Source organism: Fonticula alba (genome assembly GCF_000388065.1).
Source record: "Fonticula alba strain ATCC 38817 unplaced genomic scaffold supercont2.4, whole genome shotgun sequence".
Taxonomy (NCBI): domain Eukaryota; order Rotosphaerida; family Fonticulaceae; genus Fonticula; species Fonticula alba.
The window spans coordinates 1,615,782-1,633,614 of NW_009242974.1; the positions used below are offsets into that span (position 1 = coordinate 1,615,782).

At 70.0% G+C, this 17,833-nt stretch overlaps 4 protein-coding genes across 4 annotated transcripts in view; 2 read left to right on the forward strand and 2 right to left on the reverse strand.

Annotated features, from left to right (window-relative positions):
* The window catches only part of H696_02890 (hypothetical protein), a gene marked incomplete at both ends in the record, with an annotated part of 9,611 nt that extends 2,992 nt beyond the window's left edge, over positions 1-6,619 (reverse strand). Inside the window, 5 exons of the mRNA XM_009496785.1 lie at positions 71-2,410; positions 2,584-3,830; positions 4,264-4,376; positions 4,583-5,241; positions 6,243-6,619. Of these exons, the coding sequence (XP_009495060.1) occupies positions 71-2,410; positions 2,584-3,830; positions 4,264-4,376; positions 4,583-5,241; positions 6,243-6,619 (4,736 nt within the window). The remainder of the gene's footprint in view (positions 1-70; positions 2,411-2,583; positions 3,831-4,263; positions 4,377-4,582; positions 5,242-6,242) is intronic.
* A 2,904-nt stretch (positions 6,620-9,523) lies between these two features.
* Positions 9,524-13,073, forward strand: H696_02891 (hypothetical protein). The gene is made up of 5 exons (XM_009496786.1): positions 9,524-10,564; positions 10,680-10,771; positions 11,015-11,679; positions 11,816-12,662; positions 12,793-13,073. Exons 1-5 carry the CDS (start codon positions 9,829-9,831, stop codon positions 12,991-12,993), a joined length of 2,541 nt encoding a protein of 846 aa, XP_009495061.1. The 5' UTR covers positions 9,524-9,828; the 3' UTR covers positions 12,994-13,073.
* Positions 13,074-13,486: 413 nt separating this feature from the next.
* Positions 13,487-15,393, forward strand: H696_02892 (hypothetical protein; the record flags this gene model as incomplete). Its single annotated transcript, XM_009496787.1, has 6 exons — positions 13,487-13,770; positions 13,952-14,370; positions 14,451-14,664; positions 14,871-14,973; positions 15,155-15,273; positions 15,336-15,393. 6 exons carry the CDS (start codon positions 13,487-13,489, stop codon positions 15,391-15,393), a joined length of 1,197 nt encoding a protein of 398 aa, XP_009495062.1.
* Positions 15,394-15,417: 24 nt separating this feature from the next.
* Positions 15,418-16,424, reverse strand: H696_02893 (hypothetical protein). The gene is made up of 4 exons (XM_009496788.1): positions 16,239-16,424; positions 16,070-16,136; positions 15,903-15,986; positions 15,418-15,689 (listed from the first exon to the last, which is right to left on the reverse strand). The coding sequence occupies exons 1-4, from the start codon at positions 16,275-16,277 to the stop codon at positions 15,619-15,621; spliced, it is 261 nt and encodes an 86-aa protein (XP_009495063.1). The 5' UTR covers positions 16,278-16,424; the 3' UTR covers positions 15,418-15,618.
* Between the last annotated feature and the right edge of the window lie 1,409 nt (positions 16,425-17,833).

Consider the following 17,833-nt stretch of genomic DNA (forward strand, 5'->3'; position numbering starts at 1 on the left):
AGAGAGAGGCAGAGAGAGGGAGAGAGAGAGAGAGAGAGGAACACCAGGGAGCACAAGCAGGCACACGCACTTCCCCTCGACCGACGCATCAGACGGAGCACCGATGACGCGCTTCAGGACGCCGAGCGCCACGGCCCGGCGGAAGCCACCACGCTTGCGCGGCGAGTAGAGCCACCCGTGCACCGTCATGTTGATGGAGGCCGCATAGGCCGAGGCCGAGGGCGGGACGGCCAGCTGGTACCAGCCGGTCGGCGAGGGGACCAGCACATGGGGAAGCTGCAGCGACCCGGGCTCCCCGACGGCGAATGTGGCAGCATCAGCCGGCAGGGCGATGCCCAGGGCAGCAGCCACCGAGGGAACGGCCAGCCGCGGGACCAGAACCGGCCCGGCGGAAACACCCTCCGGGTGCCAGGGCCCCAGGGGCGAGGTATGCTCCTCGGAGCTCGAGGAGGAGGAGGAGGACGAGGAGCCCGAGGGCCCCGTGGTGCCGGGGGCCGTGTAGTCGCGCACGGTGTACACCGATCCGCCGAAGCCCTGGTCGATGCTGGCCGAGCAGACCCCACACACCCCGGACCCGGCCCACTCGAGGACCTCGCGCAGGCCGGCCGCCACGACCTTGGCATTGACCATGCTGTAGGAGTTGTCCAGGCGGATGGTCAGGCGCCCGCGGGCCGAGGCATTCAGGCAGAAGGCCCCGCCGGCCGGGCCATCCGACGCAAAGACCAGCGTCGGCGGGACCAGCTGCAGCCAAACAGCCGAGGAGGCATTGTTCGCGGCGGCGGCGGCGGCGGCCGCGGCCGCCGGCGTGCTGCCAGCCGCCGGCACAGCCCCGGGCCCGGGGACCACCTGCGTATGCAGGCTACTGGTGGAGGACCCGAGCGAGGCCATGCGGCCGGCCAAGCTGGGACTCGCCCCGCCTGGCAGCATGCCATCAGGGCTAGACCCTGGGGGTCGAGGATCCGAGGCACGGCGCCCGGGGGGCATCTTGCCGGCCGGACTGCCGGCGGCCGAATGGGCATGGTGATGGGATGGCTGTGGGTGTGATTGCTGCCGCAGCATGGGCGCATGATCGCCCGGGGTGGTCTGGGGCCCGGGCGCCTCGGCCCCGGGCGAAGAGGGGTCCTGGTCAAAGTGCTGGTTGCTCAGTTGGGCGAAATAGTGCTCGGCTTGGGCTTCATCGCCGCCGGAGGCCTCCCAAGCGGCGACCACGTCGCTGGCCGCCAGCCGTTCATTGCTCCCGACGCCGTGGTACACATCGTGGCCAAGGAGCAGTTCCGGTGGGCCGGCCTGCTCCACCAGCACGGCCGTCGACTCGGAGCTGGCCGTTGGCTGGAGGTCTTCCTCGGCCAGAACCCGGGCAATGGCCCGGCTGGACACCGGAGACGCTTTGGACTCGAAGAACAGGGCCCCGGAGGCGGAGGATTGCACGGTGGAAACCCGGCCCAAGGGCGGAGCCGGCCGGGTGCCAGGCCGAGCCGGGAGCAGTGGCGGCGACCCGCTGCCGGGGGTGCTGCCAGCCGCCGTCGCCGCCGCCGCCGCCGGCGTCACGGTCGCAGCGGCAGGCTGCCCATGCCCGATGGCCGGATTGCCGCCCAGCAGCGAGGGGGCCGAGCCGGAAAAGCTGCCACTCAAGCGCGAGGGCACCGGCGAGGGGGGCGCACTGCCGGTGCCGACCCGGGGAGGGGAGCCCGGCGACAGCAGCGGCGAGTGGGACAAAACCGACGCCGGGGCCGGGAGCACGGTGCGCGGGGCTTGGGGATACTCCGAGCCGCTGGCCGCCTCCAGGGTGGCCTGGTCTTCGGGCGCATCGTCCAGCGGATCGAAGCGGACCTCCACCACGAGGTCCTTCTCCTCGAGGGTGGCCTCCCAGCGGAAGGTGCGCCGCAGGTGGAGGTTGAAATTGGCCTGGGCCGTGGTCATGGGGGGCGAGGACCCGGGCCCGGGGGAGCCCGGTGCCCCTGCTGCATGGACATTCAGCGAGGAGCTCGAGGAGGCCACGGAGAAGCCACGCTCGGCGGGGCTGGCAGCCCGCGAGGAGGGGCCCCCGGTGGTCGCCATGCCGGAGAGGCCCGGGCTGGCCGGATCGATCGGGCTCCCCACGCGAGAAAGCCCGGCACTCCCGAGCGAGGACAAAGAGCAGGAGGGCTCCAGGAGGAGGGAGTCCGGACTGCGCGACTCGATCCCGGGCTCGGAGATGACGGTGGTGGCGATGTCATCGGCCAGGCTGTTGGCGGCGGCCTCGGTGGAGGCGTCCGACTCGGCCCCCTGGCCGTGGGGGGTCCGGAGAACCGGCTGCGAGCAGGCGCCACACTTTTGACACTGCCCCAGATCCACGGCCGGCGCCAGCACGGGGTTGATGTCGAGGCTGACGATGAGCACCTGCCCGGCTGGAACGATGTATGTGCGGGAGCTGTGGGCACATGGCCAGGCCATTCGGGCGAGAGGGGGGAGGCGATGAGGGAGATGCCGGAAGGGAGAGGGAGTGGGTCATGTGTGAGAGGAATGTCGCGTGCGCATGCGCGGAGAGTGAATCTGCGAAGAGAGAGAGAGGGCGAGGGAAGGGCGAGCAGGCGGCACACGCACACTCGGAGCCCGGCCAGGCGCAGGCCGCGGCGGATGCGCGGGTCAAAGCCGGAAGCCGAAGCAGCCGCGCTGGTGCCCACGGCCGAGGGGGAGATACGAGCGGCGGCCGCGGTGGCCGGCCAATCGTCCTTGACGATGCAGGCATACGTGGGGAAGAGGTCGATCAGGGTACCGGGCGAATCGCTGGCGGCCAGGCTGGCGGCCGCGGCGGCATCATCGCGAGGGGGGACGCCCCCGGTGACGGCAGAGCCCCCGGCGGTGGCGGTTCCAGAGCCGGGCCCAGCCCCGGCGGGCTGGAGGTTGCTGCTACTTCCGCTGATGACACCCAATGCACGGCGCCACATGTCGGTGGAGGCGCTGGTGAAGGCCGACAGGGAGGCCTGGCCGGAGGCGAAGGCGAAGTCCGGCGCAAAGACCGGGGGGAGGGTGGCGCGCGGGGCCTGCGGGGTGGTGGCGCTGTCGAGGCAGAAGCCGCTGTCCAGCGGCAGGGGCGAGTTCCAGGAGGACCCGCGAATGTTGGACCCGGTGAACTCCGAGTGGGGAATCCAGAGGGTGGGCTCGGTGGCACGTTGTGGCCGAAGGTGCGGGGTCAGCCAGTCCGAGGAGGGGGCTGCGGCGGTGGCGGCAAGCGAATACCCGGGGGCCTGAGCAGCGGCGTGCTGGTCGGGCGGCGGGAAGAAGACGACCGGCGGGGCGGTCGGGGTCTGGCCGAGGGGGGCGGCGGGGGCGGCGGGGACTGCGCCGTGTGGCGTAACCGGCAGGCTTCGGAGGAGGCGCGCGGGGAGGATGGGGCGCTGGCTCCAGGGGTCTACCAGCAGAGGCCCGTGTGTGGGGGTGGCCGAGTCACCGCTGCTGGTGTATGTCCCGTGGAAGGCGGCACAGGAGAAGGCGGCCTGCTCGGTGGCGGCGGCGGAATCGCCGGACAGCTGGGCCTGGAGGGCGTGGGTGCGGATGGCAAGCCGGGTGCGGGCCTTGTCGCCGAACTTGTCCACGCAGGCGGTGGCCGCGGTCAGGGCCAGGAAGCGAAAGAGGCGGCCGGTGCGGGAGGGAGGCGGCTCGAGGGCAAGCTGCTCGGGGGAGAGGAGCTCGGCGTGGGGGTCGGGATCGGCGTCGGCCGGGGGGTGGGTGTGAAGGCGCGATCGGGCCGCCCGGCGGGAGGGCCAGGCAACGGGGGCCGGGGCGGCGGCCGGCTGGAAGTAGTCCGGCAGATACTTGCAGCCGGGGAGGGCGTGCTGTGGGAAGGTCCCCTGCGGGGCGGGCGGCGTAAAGAAGGAAGCTGGCGACCGGGGGGGCAACGAGGGGGGGGGAGGGGCGTGGGCTTCCGCCGAGCGGTGGACCGGGCGGCCGGAATGGCGGCAAAGCGAGGGGGGAGCACCGGAGGAGGGGCAGGGCAAGGGGGAGGAGGAGGGGGCGGACGAGGAGGAGGGATGGAGGGAGCTGACGCGGGGCTGGTCCGGGCCGGGAAAGCTCCCGGGTGCCCCATGAGGCGGCCTCGGCAGCCGGGGCAGCGGAGGCGGGCCGTGTCCGGGGCCCTCCTTCCGCCGGGCCCGTGTCGCCGTGTCGGGAGCGGGCGGGCGGGGCCCGGCGATCGGGACGGGGCGTCGAAGGGCCGGCAGGGGGACCGGTCGGCCTTGTCCGGCCGCCCAGCCGCCATGCGGCGGGGGGCCGTGGTGTTGGTACGGCCGGGCGGCCGGCGAGGCCCCCCGCGGCCAGTCGAGCGGCTGCCCCGGCAGGGGTGCCGGCCGGGAAGGGGGTGGCGGCGGCGGCGGCGGCGGCGGCGGCCGGCGCCGTGGCTGTGGCACCGGCCCCCCGGGGGGGCCATCCCCGAGTGGGGTAACTGCCGGCCCGGTGGTGGTGGTGGTGGTGGTGGCGGCGGCCGCGCGCCGCCGGGGGGAGGATGGCAATGGGGGGGATCGGGCAAGTGCCCCACTGGGCGTCCCGGTGCCGGGCGGGAGCAGGCGCACCGGCGGCCCGGCTGGCCGGGGCCGCGGACGAACACCTTGCTGGGCGGCATTGTCCTCGGGCCGGGCCGCTGGCCGGTCCGTTGCCGGGGGCAGGCTGCCCGGCCGGTCGGGTCGGCTGGCGCCGGCCGTGTTGCCGACAGGGTGGCCGGTGTCTGTGGGCCAATCGGCCTCGGTCGGGTCACGCATGACGAAGCGTACGGTGGGTCGATGGCCGGGCGAAGCCTCCCCCGGGTTGCCCGGCGGCGGGGGTGGTGCCGGTTGCGGCGACATCCGTCGCGGAGGCGCGATCTGCCCCAGCAGCGGCGGCAGCGGCGGCGGCGGCGGCGACGGTTCCCAACTGCGCATTGAGGCGGGCCCGGCGCCAGCCGGCCCCCCACGGGGAGCCGGAGGGGCCGCCCTGCCTTGGCATTTGCCCCTGCCGGCTGCCGGCCCAAAGGTGGATTGGGGGCCGGCATCAAGGGCCAGGATGGCGGCGCCGGCGCCGGCGCCGGTGGTGGTGGCGGTTGCCTCCACAGTGGGCAGCTTCCGGGCCTGGCGGTCGTGGCCTCTGAGCTGGTATTGTTGTTGTTGTTGTTGTTGTTGTTGTAGTTGCGCGCGCGGCCCCGGACCCGGGGTCACCGAAGTCCCGGGGTCCGAATCGAAGTTCGGGTCCGGGTCCGGGTCCGAGTCCGAGCCCGACCCGGCATCCCACCCGCTGGGGCCCAAGGAATGACTGGCAGGCCGCACAGGAGTCGCCGGGCAGAGAGGGGGAGGGCGGGGGGGGGGGGGGGGGGGGGGGGGGGGGGGGGGGGGGGGGGGGGGGGGGGGGGGGGGGGGGGGGGGGGGACAAGGGCGAGGGCGAGGGTCGATGTGAGATTCTCGAGTGTGTATGCGCTTGCTCGCGCGGCCGGACCTGACGCGCGTGAAGCCGCGCGTGAATATCACCCACCCATGCCCGCTGGGGGTCGCGCGCGCGAGAGGCACTCCCCGGGCCCTTTTTCGCATGGGCCAGCCGCGGCGGTTTGGTTGGCCGCCAGAAGGCCCGCAGGAAGGACACACACACGCACACAGCCCAGGGGGCTGAGAGGCTCAAAACACTGGCCTCGGATGACAGTGCGCGCGGCATGGCCTGGCGTTGCGACACGCGCGCGCGCACGCCCATGCCCCCACATATTGCCGACATTTTGGCCTGCTCAGACCCCACCCCACAGATGAACCCGCCCTCGGGCGGAATGCGCGCCCCCGTGGCTCCTCCTCCGCCCGCTGCCGCGCCGTGCCTGCCTCACACATCTGGGCCCGCACAGGCCTGGGCTTTTCCGGGGCCGCGGACCGGAGGGCAGGGCAGGCCCCCGGCCCGGACACAAACACAGCCGCCGGGGGGGGGGGCCGCCCGGGTTGGCCAGTCGGGGAGGGGGGGGGGGAGGGCGAGGGAAATAACATGGCCTGGCGCTGAGCCACACCAAAATAACCCCCGCCCCAATAACGCGTGCCCCGCCCGTCGGCGGCGGTGGCAGGCCGGTCGCCAGGTGGTCCCTCCGCACGGGTGCCAGGATGTCGGGACCGTGGGCGGCCGAGGCCCCCCCCCCCCCCCGCCCCCCCCCCGGGCCCCAAGCCCCCGGGTGGAGACCCGCACTCAGCTGAGGGGGCGGGCGGACGGGCGGGCGGACGGGCGGACGGGCGGCGGAAGAAATGGAAGTGCACTCCGTTGGTACGTACGCTTCGGGGGACGCGTCGCGCTGGGAGCCGGCCCCGGGAGGACCGTTGGCAGGCACCGGGGTGCCCCCGGCCAGCGGCCCTCGACGGACATCGCCCGGTCCATCTGCCATCGCCCCTGGACGCCGGTCGGATGGCTGTGAAGGCCACAGGCTGGACGAGGGATGACCGGAGCCAAGATCCGGGCTGGGCGGCACCCCCAGCGGCGTCCGGCTCACAAGGTCCGAGAAGGAGGCGACCGGGCTCGCCGGTGAGGCGACGCCAGCCAGACGGTCGTCAGCCGGGGCCGGTGCCGGTGGAGTGCAGAGCACCGCCACCAACTTCGGAGAGTCGACCGGCGATCGGAGCCCCGGGAAGGGGTGTGGACTGGGGGCCGACATCCGGGCGCTGGCGGTGGAGCTGTGCCAGGGATGCACGAGCGCGAGGCAAGAAGGTTAGCCCCGACCAAGGGCACACCGGAGGCGGAGCAGAGGCGAGGGGGCGGGGGAGATCTTCAATTATTCAAGCAGACAAGGCCCCGCGAGGGTGGCTGTGGGCGGCGCGTCGGTCCGGGACACGGCGCCCAGGCTAGCAGGAGGCGGAAAGGGCAAACGACAAGCGCCGACGAACCCGGGACCCGTGTGGGCGCTGGCAAGGGGGAGGCGTGGACGACAACAACCAGGGGAGCGGGGAGGGAGGAGGAGGGCGAGAGGCGGGGACAAGCGAGCGAGCAGGGGGAGGTGTGCATTTTTGGGGGGGCTCGGAGGGGGGGACCCGCCCGGCCTGGGGTTTCCCTTTTAACTGGACACATGCCTGTGTGCTCCGAGCCGGCAGGGGGAGATGGGATGTGCGCGCGAGCGCCTCGGAGGGGGGAGGGGGCGGGGGGGGGGGGACATGAGAACACACCCTGGGTCTGCGAGGGCGAACTCGGGGGGACACACCGAGGCACGGGGCGTGGGCGTGCGAAAGCACGGTCGCAGAGGAGGGGTCTTTTTCACGCGCGCGCGACGAAAAACCCACACGGCATCATTGCACGGCCAGGGAAGGACCGGATGCCCCTTTACCGCCCGCCCCCCTCCCTCAGTACAGACACTGTTGCGCTGGTACACCCTCTTGTGCGCGGGGGCGCGGTGGTTTATACAGACCCATCAGCCAGCCACCGCCCGGGGGGAGCGGCGCCGCACACAAACATACACACGATGGGGCGAGAGAGAAGTGGGAAAGGGTGTGGTGGACCATGATGAATCCCGACCCCTGGGCAACCATGTGTTCAATTATTAATTGGAAAATCCCGTGGCATGTGGACACACACACATGGGAGATCCGTGGAGGATGGATCCCATGCGCAGGGTGTGTGGTGACCACAAGCCCCGGGGTGCGCATAGCAGGCATCGGGAGGAAGGAGAGACTCTCGAACATGAGAACGAGCGTCCCCCCGACCCCGGATGTCTGTGCGCGCGTGGGGACAGAGAGCGACTCGGGCGCGGGCCGCTGACCATATGCGCCCCCTCTCCCTCACGGAGACACTTCGGGGTCGGCCGAGGGGAACGCGGCGCGCATATGCCCGCGTGAGAGGGCAGAGCGACGGCCGGAGCCCGCACGGTGCACCAGAGGGGGCTCGAGAGAGGGGGGGGGCAAGAGAAACACATCGGGTGTGTACATGTGTGTGTGTGACGTCACGCTCTCAGCTGGAATCTAGAGAAGGAGGAAGAAAGGGAAGGTTAGCGGAAGGAAGGAGGGCAGGAGGAGGAGGGGGAGAGCGCGGTCGGGAGAAGACCGTCAGACAGTGTGAAATAACTCATGTACAGGTGCCCTGTGAGACACCTGTTTGGCTCGGTAGGTGTCCTAAGATTGTCGATCATGCGGATGGAAGGGAGAAGAGAGGGGGGCAAAAAGGGGGCGAGGAGGGGGAGGGACGGGGAGACGCACAGTTGAGAGGGACGGTACAGGGCCATTGAACAGGACGGGACCGTGTATGGCCCTTTATATACCCCCTGTCCGGCAAGAAACAAGGGCATGCCGCGTGCCGCAGGGGGGGGGGGGGCAGGGAGGCCAGTCCCCCGGGCCGACAGTCAACTAGCCTTGCAACAGCCTGGAAAGCCGCCGTTTCTCTCACCCAGGCACCCACCACGGCTGGGGCGACCTGGGCCCCGGGCACACACACACACACACACACACACGGGCATAGGCACAGGGATGCATGCCCCCAGGCAAGGTCACAGTTCGGGCCGTAGCACCCGCTCCCTTGGCCCCATCACTGGGGGCGCCCGACACGCGGAGGTCGAGACCGGACGAACCAGGCTCCACGATCGGCCCCCAGTGGCAGGGGGGGGGAAGGGGGGGCTTCTCGCCGAGCCACATGCCCCCCCACCCGTGTACCTGCGCAGTATGCTCACACCGCGACAAGGCCGCAGGGCCACACCCCGGGCCGGCACCGGCTCCGGTGGCACCCACCAGATGATAGCAGATCCATTCTGAGGGATTCGGCCCACACGAATTAATGGCATTCCCGGGTGGGGCCCCCGAGAAGGCTAGCCGTGTGGCATTTGCTTCATCCTCTAGTGAAAATGATCGCCGTTACTAGTTCCAGGCGTGGGACTTATTTGAATTCCCGGTTGCTCCGAGCCCCGGGCAGATGGGGGTTGCCCTGCCGGACATTAGCCGAGGAGGGGTCGTTGAGAGAGAGAGAGAGAGAGAGAGAGAGAGAGAGAGAGAGAGACAGAGAGACGGAGAGACAGAGAGACAGAGGAACCCGAAACGGGCCAGGGGGCAACAAAAGTAGGGCACGCCCGAAAGGCCCTCTCGGCATGACTCGGCCCGGAGCCCATCCCGCCGAAGGACACCCCGCTGATCAGGCAGCTTGACCTTTGTGCGAGCCGGGCCTGCACCTCCCCTCGCCCTCCTGATCCTCTCGCCGGACAAGATCCGCCCGGAGGAGCGCGGCCCGATGCGCCGGAGCGCCCCTGGCCGCTAGACAGGGCCCGGACGGCGATCGAGCGGACGCCCTTCTTCGGCAGCCTCCACCTGTGTTGGCCACCCCCCGGCCCGAGAGGCATTCCCCCCTTCTCCCCCAAGCTCCCCCTCCCACACGTCCATTCCCCTCCCCCTCCTCCCCCCCCCCCCCCCCCCCCCCCCCCCCCCCCCCCCCCCCCCCCCCCCCCCCCCCCCCCCCCCCCCCCCCCCCCCCCCCCCCCCCCCCCCCCCCCCCCCCCCCCTCCCCCCCCCCCCCCCCCCCCCCCCCCCCCCCCCCCCCGTTCTCCTGCCCACCCCCCCCCCCTTTCCCCCCACCCTGCCATCCCCTCCACCCTCGCCGGCCACCCCGGCCCCCCCCTCCCCCCCACCGCCACTGGCGCCACGGTCAGTGGCGCCCTGGGGCGCAGCCCCTCGCGGCCCACCCCCTTCAGAGCGGGCCTCTCACCCGGCCAAGGACGCCCCCTCCACCCCCCGGGCCTTTAGTCGCTTCCACACGCCACCCCCCTCAAGCGACCCCTTTCATGTGGGCAGCGACCCGGCCACGCCGCAATCTGCCCGCCGCGCCGGGCTCCACCCCACCCCCTCGACCGCAGGCCCGGCTGAGGCGACGCCTGCCCCGGAAATTGATGCCTTCGACATGTCCCCCCAATCGGACTTCCTCGGCCCGATGGGCCGGATGCTGATGCTGGACAGCGATGAGGGCGGCCACGGGGTGGATTCCTCCCCACCTGAGGACTTCGGCCCGAGGTGGCTTGCATCTGATGGCAGCCCGGCCCGGCATGATTCTCCATCCGAGGAGGCCTTCGTGCCGGCTCCGACTGCCCCGGTGGCGGTGGCCAAGAGGCCCGCCCCCCCGGCGACCGTGCCGCCCAAGCCGGCGCCCAGCCTCTCGGGCATCCCGCCACGCGGGAAATCCGCCCCTTCGGATCTGGCCCCGGTCCGACCCCCCGGGCCAAAGCCAGCCTCCACGAAGGCCGCGGTGCCGAAGGCCGAAGCCCGCCGGTCCTCCAGCCCCGTGGCCGCCGGCAAGTCTGCCCCACCCAAGACCATGCCGGCCAAGCTCGCCACCCCGACCACTCCCAAGAGCACCCCCGCCAAGCCCGCTGCCCGTGCGATCTCAGACGCATCGTCGGCCAGCTCGCCGGCCAAGCCGGCCAAGCAGACCAAGCCGGCCAAGCCCACCAAGCCGGCCAAGCCCACCAAGGGCCCAACCTCGGCAGGCACTCCGCCCGCGCGGAAGCGCCCGGCCAAGCAGCCCGCCTGCCCTCTGGTGGAGCTGGGCATGCCGGCGTTCGAGGCCCAGCCGGAAGGCTCAGCCGACTGGCCGCCCGCCCGCGCCACTGCCTGGGGCCAAGTCCAACAGAACATGAATGGTACGCCGTATATGTGTGTGTGTGTGTGTATGTGGGTGGGTGTGTGGGTGTGTGGGTGCACTTGCGCGGCATGCGGCGCGCCGACCGCGGACTAACGCCCTGCCTCCTCCGATAGCCTACTTCACGCGTTTCACCCATCCGAGCGTCGACGCGGCGGCTGGCCGCTGGTCCACCGGCGACACGCGGACCTTCCTCAAGGCCTTGCGAGTGCGTTGCCCGCCAGTGGGCCAGGACAAAAGGGGGGCCGGGGAGCAGGGACACAGGGACACAGGGACCCAGGGACACAGGGACACAGGGACACCGGGACCCAGGGACACAGGGACACAGGGATACCGGGACCCAGGGACAGGGGGGGGGGGCCGAGAGGACGCGCCGGCGGCTCGGGCAGGGCGAAGGCCCCGCCGACTTGATGCGATGACTGACCTCGACTCCGCGGCCCCATGGTGCCAGACCCTGGACCCGGCGCGCACCGGCAAATGGGGCTGCTTTGCGGCCAGCATTTTCCAGCTCGGCCGCACGGGGTCCCAATGCCGGGCGCACTACATGGCCCTGAAGAAACTCGGCGGCTATGGGCTCAGCACCAAGCTCAGCAGCACGATCGACTCGTCGGAGGTGGTCGACCTGGAGGCGGTGGCCCTCGGCCAGGCGGCCGCCGGCCGGGCGGTGGACAAGGAAAGCGGCGATCGGGATTTCGCCGCCGAGCTGGACGCCGTCTTTGCCGGGGCCGGTGTCTATGAGATGCTGATGAAGGAGCAACAGGCCAAGGAGCGGCGCCGAGCTCGGCCCCGGAAGCCGGCCACCCCCAGCCGGCCGCGTGCGACCACGCCCCGTGCCGCCCCGGCCAGCGAGCCGGACGCCAGCCCGGCCCCGGCGAGCCCGCCATCAAGCTCGCCCCCCTCGAGGGCCGGGCCTCGCCCGCCGGCCAGCAGCCCGGCACCCGAGAGCGCGGTCCGCGCGCACCCGGACCCCGACACCGACGTGCAAGCCCGGCAGCAGCCCGGGCCAGCGGACGGTCCCCTGCCGGGGTCGCCGCGGAAGCCCGGCGCCTGGCCCGGCACCCGGCCACCTCCACCAACCAAGGCTGCCACACCGGCGGCCCCTCGGCGGCCATACTCGTGCGTGTCGATGCTCGCCCTCGCCCCCCCCCCCTCCCTCCTCCCCTCCTATCGGGCGGCCGGGCATCTGATCTCCTGGTGGCCTGCCCCGCTGCATTGCTCTAACCTCCTGTCCGGGATGGACACCATTCGGCAGCATGATTTCGCTCTCGCCCCCGGAGGCAAGCACGCTGCCGGGGCCGAGCTCAGCCATGGCCGAAGAGCTGGCCATGCCGTGTCCTCCGCCGCTACTTTCTGCCGAGTCGCCCTCCGCCGGGGCCGACGCGCGCCTTGTGCTGACGCCACGGCGCCGGGTCCCGGAGAGCCCGGGCCGGTCGCGCGACCCGTCGCCCAGCCCGGCGCCATCGCCGGCCCGGGGCCCGACCGGGCCGCTGCCGGGCGCCAGCCAGGCCGCCATCGTGCCGCCCGGGTCGCCCCGAAAGACCCCGCGCCTGGAGCCGGCTGGGCCGGAGCCCACCGATCTGGCGGTGCTGGCCCCGCTGGCGCTGGTGGCCGCCCCCGGCGATGAGCTGATGGCCGATCGAGAGGGCGCGCCGGGCGCCGGCCCGGATGGGGAGCCCCCCCGGCGCGCGGTCTTCCGCAAGCTGCGCTTCCTGGACGACGAATCGATGCCCCAGGTGGACCTGGCCCCGGTCTTGGCCCCCAGCATGCCGGAGGTGGAGCCGGCCACAACTCTGGCCCCGGGGGTGGGCTTTGGGCCGGTGGGGCTTCTGCCCCCGGCCCCCCGGGGGAAATGCCCGGGCGTGACGGTCCCCGCCATGGGCATGCTGGAGGATCTTTTTGGCAGCCACTGGCGCCGGGTTCTCGGGCTGTCGGCCGGGTCCGTGTGTCTGGGCGGGGCCGGCATGCCGCCCCGGCTGGAGCAATGCGTGGACTTGATGCACATGGCGCGACGCCTGTTCACTCAGTTCCGGCACGCGGTCCGGTCACCTGGTGACCTGGCCCAGCTTCGCGCGCGGCTCGACACCATGGACGTGTCGCGGGTGCGTTTCTGCTGTGCTCCGGCACTTTTGGCCTTGTCTTTTGGTTGCCCTATTCCGTCCCGCCTCGCTCTGTCTTCGGGGGGCACTCACACGCATGCGCTTGGGCTGGCTGGCTGGCTGGCTGGCACAGAGCCGGATTACCATGGACCTACTTTTGCGCGACCCGGGGATACGCTTTCTGCTGGCCGGCAAGGGGGTCTGCCCGGCAGCCGGCGGCGCCTGCCCGGCCAGCCCCCCCGAGGTGCCCTGCGATCTGCATTTGGCCAACTGTCTGGTTGGTTTCCTGACCCGGCCGCTGGGGTCGCTGGTGGCCGAATTGAACACCGTTTAGAATTGCCAACGCACAATGGCTGTGTCGCCCCCTGTGCGCACAGAATAAACGCCGGGCGCGCGCGCCCGAAAGTACACACAAGCATGTTGCCGGTGTACATGCCTCCAGTCTGGGGGAGGGGGGGCATGTAATCGCATCCCGCACCCGCGTACCCGGGGCCAGGGCCGAGCATATCCGGTCCATTGGTAGCCATGCCGGCATCCTTGGCCTGGTTTCTGCGCTGGTTCCGCAGGGAGGGGGGGGGGGGGGGGGGCGAGAGAGACCCAGGAGGCAGGTATGGCGGGGCCAGGGGAGAGCACGCATACTTTCAAGGGCCACCACCCTCGACGCGGTGTCTCCCTCGGCCGAGCCCGTAAGACAGAGATCTCCTGGTGCATGCCTCCTCCGCCCTGCCCCGTGCACCGCACTGCGCTGCCCTCCCTCTCCGTCTCCTCCCTCTCTCTCCCCCTCCTCCCTGGACCTCCTCCTTGTCTCTGACTCCCTGCAAGCCTCGATGACTGCCGCCCCGGCCCCGGCCCCGGCCCCGGCCCCGGCCCCGGCCCCGGCCCCGGCCCCGGCCCCGGCCCCGGCACTGATCCCCCCCCCGGCCGGTGAGGACACCGGCTGCTGCGGCCCGGATCCGGAGGCTGAGCGCCTTCTCCGGGAGATGGATGCGGATGATGCGGCGACGCCCGTGCTGGGGGGCCGGTTCATGATCGGCCCAGCCGGCGGTCGCCTAACCATTGGGATTTCCTTCTTTCTCATCCTGGCCATGTCAGCCTTGTATTGTGCGACGGTGTACGTTGCGTGTCCCCTCTTCTTCTTCTTCTTCTTCTTCCTCTTCCTCTGCCCCTTTTTATCCATTCCCCTTTCCCCCCGGACAGGCGCGAGGGCATCCTTCATTTGGGCTCACATCCCTTCCTGGCCCTCTGACTCTCGCTCGCTGGGTCTTTGTGGCGAATTTGTCGATTTCCCATAGCCTGCCGGACTTGATGGCGTATGGCCGCCTGGCCGTGGTGGAGATTGTCCTCTTCGTGCTGCATAGCCTCACTTGCATCCTGTCGCTGGCGATTTGCTCGACCACCGACCCGGGGACCCTGCCGGCACCCATCGGCCAGGCCCGGCCACCCGCCAGGCGGGGTGACCCCCCCTCGGAACCCCAGAGCCATCTCGATCCCGAGAGCGGGGACACTGCAGGCCCCTCGCCGAAGGGCCTGCCCCCTCCTGGGGGAGCTCACTTTGCCTACTACCAGTTTGTCCTGCCACGTGTGCATGGCAAGTCCGGCGAGGTGACCCTCTCGATCCGCACCAAGTGGTGTAAGTATTGCGGACTGTACCGGCCGCCGCGGGCATCGCATTGCCACGACTGCAAGCGCTGCGTCGACCGCTTCGATCATCGTACGTATACCGCCAGCCTTGCTCCTTCCTGGCTCGGCCCTGTGACATGGTTTTGCTGACCCCCGGCGCTCGGACGTCAGACTGCCCCTGGATCAACAACTGCATTGGCCGTCGCAACCATCGGTCTTTCACCCTTTTCACAACGGCCACTTGCCTGCTGGGCGTCCATGGGATCGTGGGCCTGGTCTTCCAGTACCTCTTCCTGACGGACGCCCTGTACCCGCCTCCGGGGATGGGGTCTGGCTCGGATGCTCGAAGTCCGACGATGTGGTTCATTTCCGCACGCCCAGGCAGGTGCGTCTGGCTTGGGGTCCCCCTCGTCGGCCCGGTGAATGCTGCCTGCCGTTTGTCTCCTTCCTCTTCTTCTTCGGCCTTGCTATCTCTAACCCGCAATGGTGATGCGCTTCCCTGCCCCCCCCCCCTCCCCCCCTTCGCGGCCGGTGTTTGGGTGCGGGTCTGTGTGTGTTTGTATTTTCCCCGGGCCGCGACGACTGGGACAGTGTCGTCCTCATCATCGTTGGGGCCATCATCACCCTGGCTCTGGGTGGCCTGGCGCTCATGCACTGGTCGCTGCACATTCACAATCAAACCACCTTCGAGCATGTGCGTTTCGCCCTCCCTTGCTCCGTGTCGATGAGCCCCTCACTGACCCTCGGGAGCATGGCAACAATCCCCCATTCTGTGCGTCTGCGCGTGCCGCTTCTGTGTGCGTCCGTGTGGCTGCGGGCGCATCGGCGTCCGCGGATGTGTGTGTGTGTGTGTGCGCGCGCGCGCGCGAATATAGGCCCGCACCAGTGAGACCATCAACCCCTACACCAGCCGGTCCCGAACCAGCGGCAAGGTTGGCCTCCTGGGCGTGTTTGCCAACGTTTGGCAGGCGCTCTTCTCGCCGATCCGCCCCAGGTGCGAGGTTTTTGGCTGGCCCTTCCGTGCTGGACTTCCTTTGCTCACATTTGCCGACACAGCTACGTATACCTCCGATCTCTGGGTCCCGGGCCAGGACAAGCACACCACGGGGCATAGCTGTCCCCTCCTTGCCTCGGCCTTTCTCTTTCTCTCTCTCTCTCTCCATCTCTTTGGAGGGGGCTACTTGCAGTTGACCGCTGGCGGTTGACCACGGTCCCCCCCGCGCCCTCCCTTCCAGGATGGGGGGGGGGGGATCGATTTGCCCTTCTTGCTTCACAATTTATTTACCTTTTTTTTCTTTCCTGACATTCGCCAGTTGCTAGAGGTGTGGACGGACAACCATCACTGGCCACCGGGGGAGCTCTTAGACCGGGGCACGATATCGACGTCCATGGCGGAGGAGATCACTTCGGCTGTCGGTGTCAGGAGGGGCGGGGGGGGGGGGGGGAAGGGACATCCTTGACCTCCTCTTGCCGGGGGATTCCCGAGCGGCAGGGCGAGGAGATTTGGCCGGCCCGAAGCTTCCAGGGAAGGGAAAGGCGGAGAAGCAGTCGCGCTTTGTCAGGAGAATGGGATCAAACCAAATGAGCAGATGGAGGGGCGGGGAGGAAGGGGGAGCGGCGCACTGGTTCGCTCATCGAGAAGCTCCTTCGCCTCGAGGAGGAGCTTGAAACGGGAGCTCAGTTCGGAACTGGGCAGCGACATGAAGGCTGGGAGGGTGGGTGGGGGGGGGGGGGTCAGGGCTGGTGCCAGCAGGCGACGAATGGGTGGAGGGTGCCGAGAGAATGCGCACCGTTGAGTTCGCCGAGCTTCTCCTCGTACGTGGAATCGAGGAGGGCAGACGGCTCAATCAGGGGGATCTGGGTCGGGGAAAAGAGAGGGAGGAGTGGTGGGTGCGTTAGGGGGAGGCCGGAATGGGCAGCAAGACAAAGAGGACGGTCGGGCGGACGGGGGCAACACACGTCGGGGGCAATGAACTGAGGCTTGGCAGGGGGATTCATGACAGGTGGTGGAGGGAGGAAGAGGGGGGAGAGGAGAGGGAGGGAGAAAAAGAAGGGAGGGAAGCTGGAGTGGATGGGACTGGGACTTGGGCCAGGGCGATGATCGACCAGGAAGGCGGGGGTCCAAGAAAAAAAAAAAAAAAAAAAGGGCAGGGCCGGCGATCAGGCCCAGGAACAGGGAGGGGGGCGGGAGCGGGGGGAACTCAACAACGCATCTCAGAACTGACGGCGGCGATGGTCACGGGTGCATCCGGGAAATGTGGCAGGGCTCCCACGGCCTCAGTCTTGTGCCAAGAGAGCGCGGGTCTTTGACGGGAGACATAACGGAAATGTGCTTCTGCTTCGGTGTTGCCTGGGCCGGAGGGGGGGTTATCGCCGGCCGAAGATGATGCGGCCGCCAAGAGACAGGGTAACTCGGCCTGGGGCGAGCGAGCGGACGAGCGAAATAAAAGGCATAAATAGAAGGGGGGGGGGGCCCGAGAGGAGGTCCACGAGCAGGGGGCATCCACAGACTACACAGGTACTTCGGCGATGCCCTCGCATGCTTTTCGACACCGGCCGCCAAGGCCTTTGCTCTTGGGAGGCTCCGGGAGGGAGTCGTCACTCCTTTTCGACCTTCGGGCTTGGTCAATAGGCAGGTCTGAGAGATCTCCGCGTGTGTGTGTGTGTGTGTGTGTGCGTGTGTCCGCCCGCTGGGCTCAGGGCCGCGGCCTTGGCCTGCATTCTTCCCGGTAGGAATGCTATTAAGAGTGGCGGGCCATCACCCAAGTAGCAGGCCAGTCCGGCCTGTAACTCAATGGGCATCGGGCGCCGTTGGAGCTGGGCTCCCGTCACCAACCCCGGGCGGGCTCCCTCGTTGCGAGGATCACCGTAGAGTCCGGCTGACATTTCGATCGCGGGCATGTGATCCGATTTGGCGGCCTGAGGCTTCTTTGTGTTGGCCCTGTCCGGGGGTATTAATATCGGAAGAATATTATTCCTTCTCTCGACTCCTCCTTCCTTTGCCCGCCCCTTGTTCAGAGAGTGATGGGCCCGACTCGTGGCCACACCCACAGACAAGAAGGAGCAGCATGCCTCTCTGGAAGGGCTGCCCCGGCCAGCAGCCTCCCGCCACGGCCGCAACGCAGGCCGACCCCGGTGGGGGGGGGGGGGGACCGAACACGTCGGGTAATCCATGTTCCTGCGCTAGTGTGGTTCTCAAAAGTGAATACACAGCCACGCCCACGCGGCCGAGGGCTCTGCTTCAGGGGCGGGGGGGGCGGGTGGGGTAGAGTAGTGGTGGCGACGGTGAGGGGGGAGACACGCCTTTTACCGCGGGCCGGACGCAGCTGGAGAGGCCTGCCCCTCCCGCCCGGCGTGGGCCGAACCTAGGCAGCCCCGGCGTCTTGGAGGGGGCGGATCAAAAGAGAACAACGCCCGCGCGAAATGGTCGCACTCTGTGTGTGTGTGTGTGTGTGTGTGTGTGTGTCTGTGTGTGCGTGCATCTCCCCTGCCATGCAGAGGACCCTGGCGCGAATAACCGCCCCGCCAGTACTGTATTCCCGCCCCCCCCCCCC

What these genes read in the sequence shown, in the direction of transcription:
- H696_02891 (XM_009496786.1), top strand. Translation starts at nt 9,829, where the DNA reads ATGTCCCCCCAATCGGACTTCCTCGGCCCGATGGGCCGGATGCTGATG. An exon ending in CCTTCCTCAAGGCCTTGCGA is followed by an intron (nt 10,772 to 11,014) that starts GTGCGTTGCCCG and finishes CCATGGTGCCAG; the next exon opens with ACCCTGGACCCGGCGCGCAC. An exon ending in ACACCATGGACGTGTCGCGG is followed by an intron (nt 12,663 to 12,792) that starts GTGCGTTTCTGC and finishes TGGCTGGCACAG; the next exon opens with AGCCGGATTACCATGGACCT.
- H696_02893 (XM_009496788.1), bottom strand. Translation starts at nt 16,277, where the DNA reads ATGAATCCCCCTGCCAAGCCTCAGTTCATTGCCCCCGAC. An exon ending in GAAGCTCGGCGAACTCAACG is followed by an intron (nt 15,987 to 16,069) that starts GTGCGCATTCTC and finishes CCACCCTCCCAG; the next exon opens with CCTTCATGTCGCTGCCCAGT. An exon ending in GCTTCTCGATGAGCGAACCA is followed by an intron (nt 15,690 to 15,902) that starts GTGCGCCGCTCC and finishes TGACACCGACAG; the next exon opens with CCGAAGTGATCTCCTCCGCC.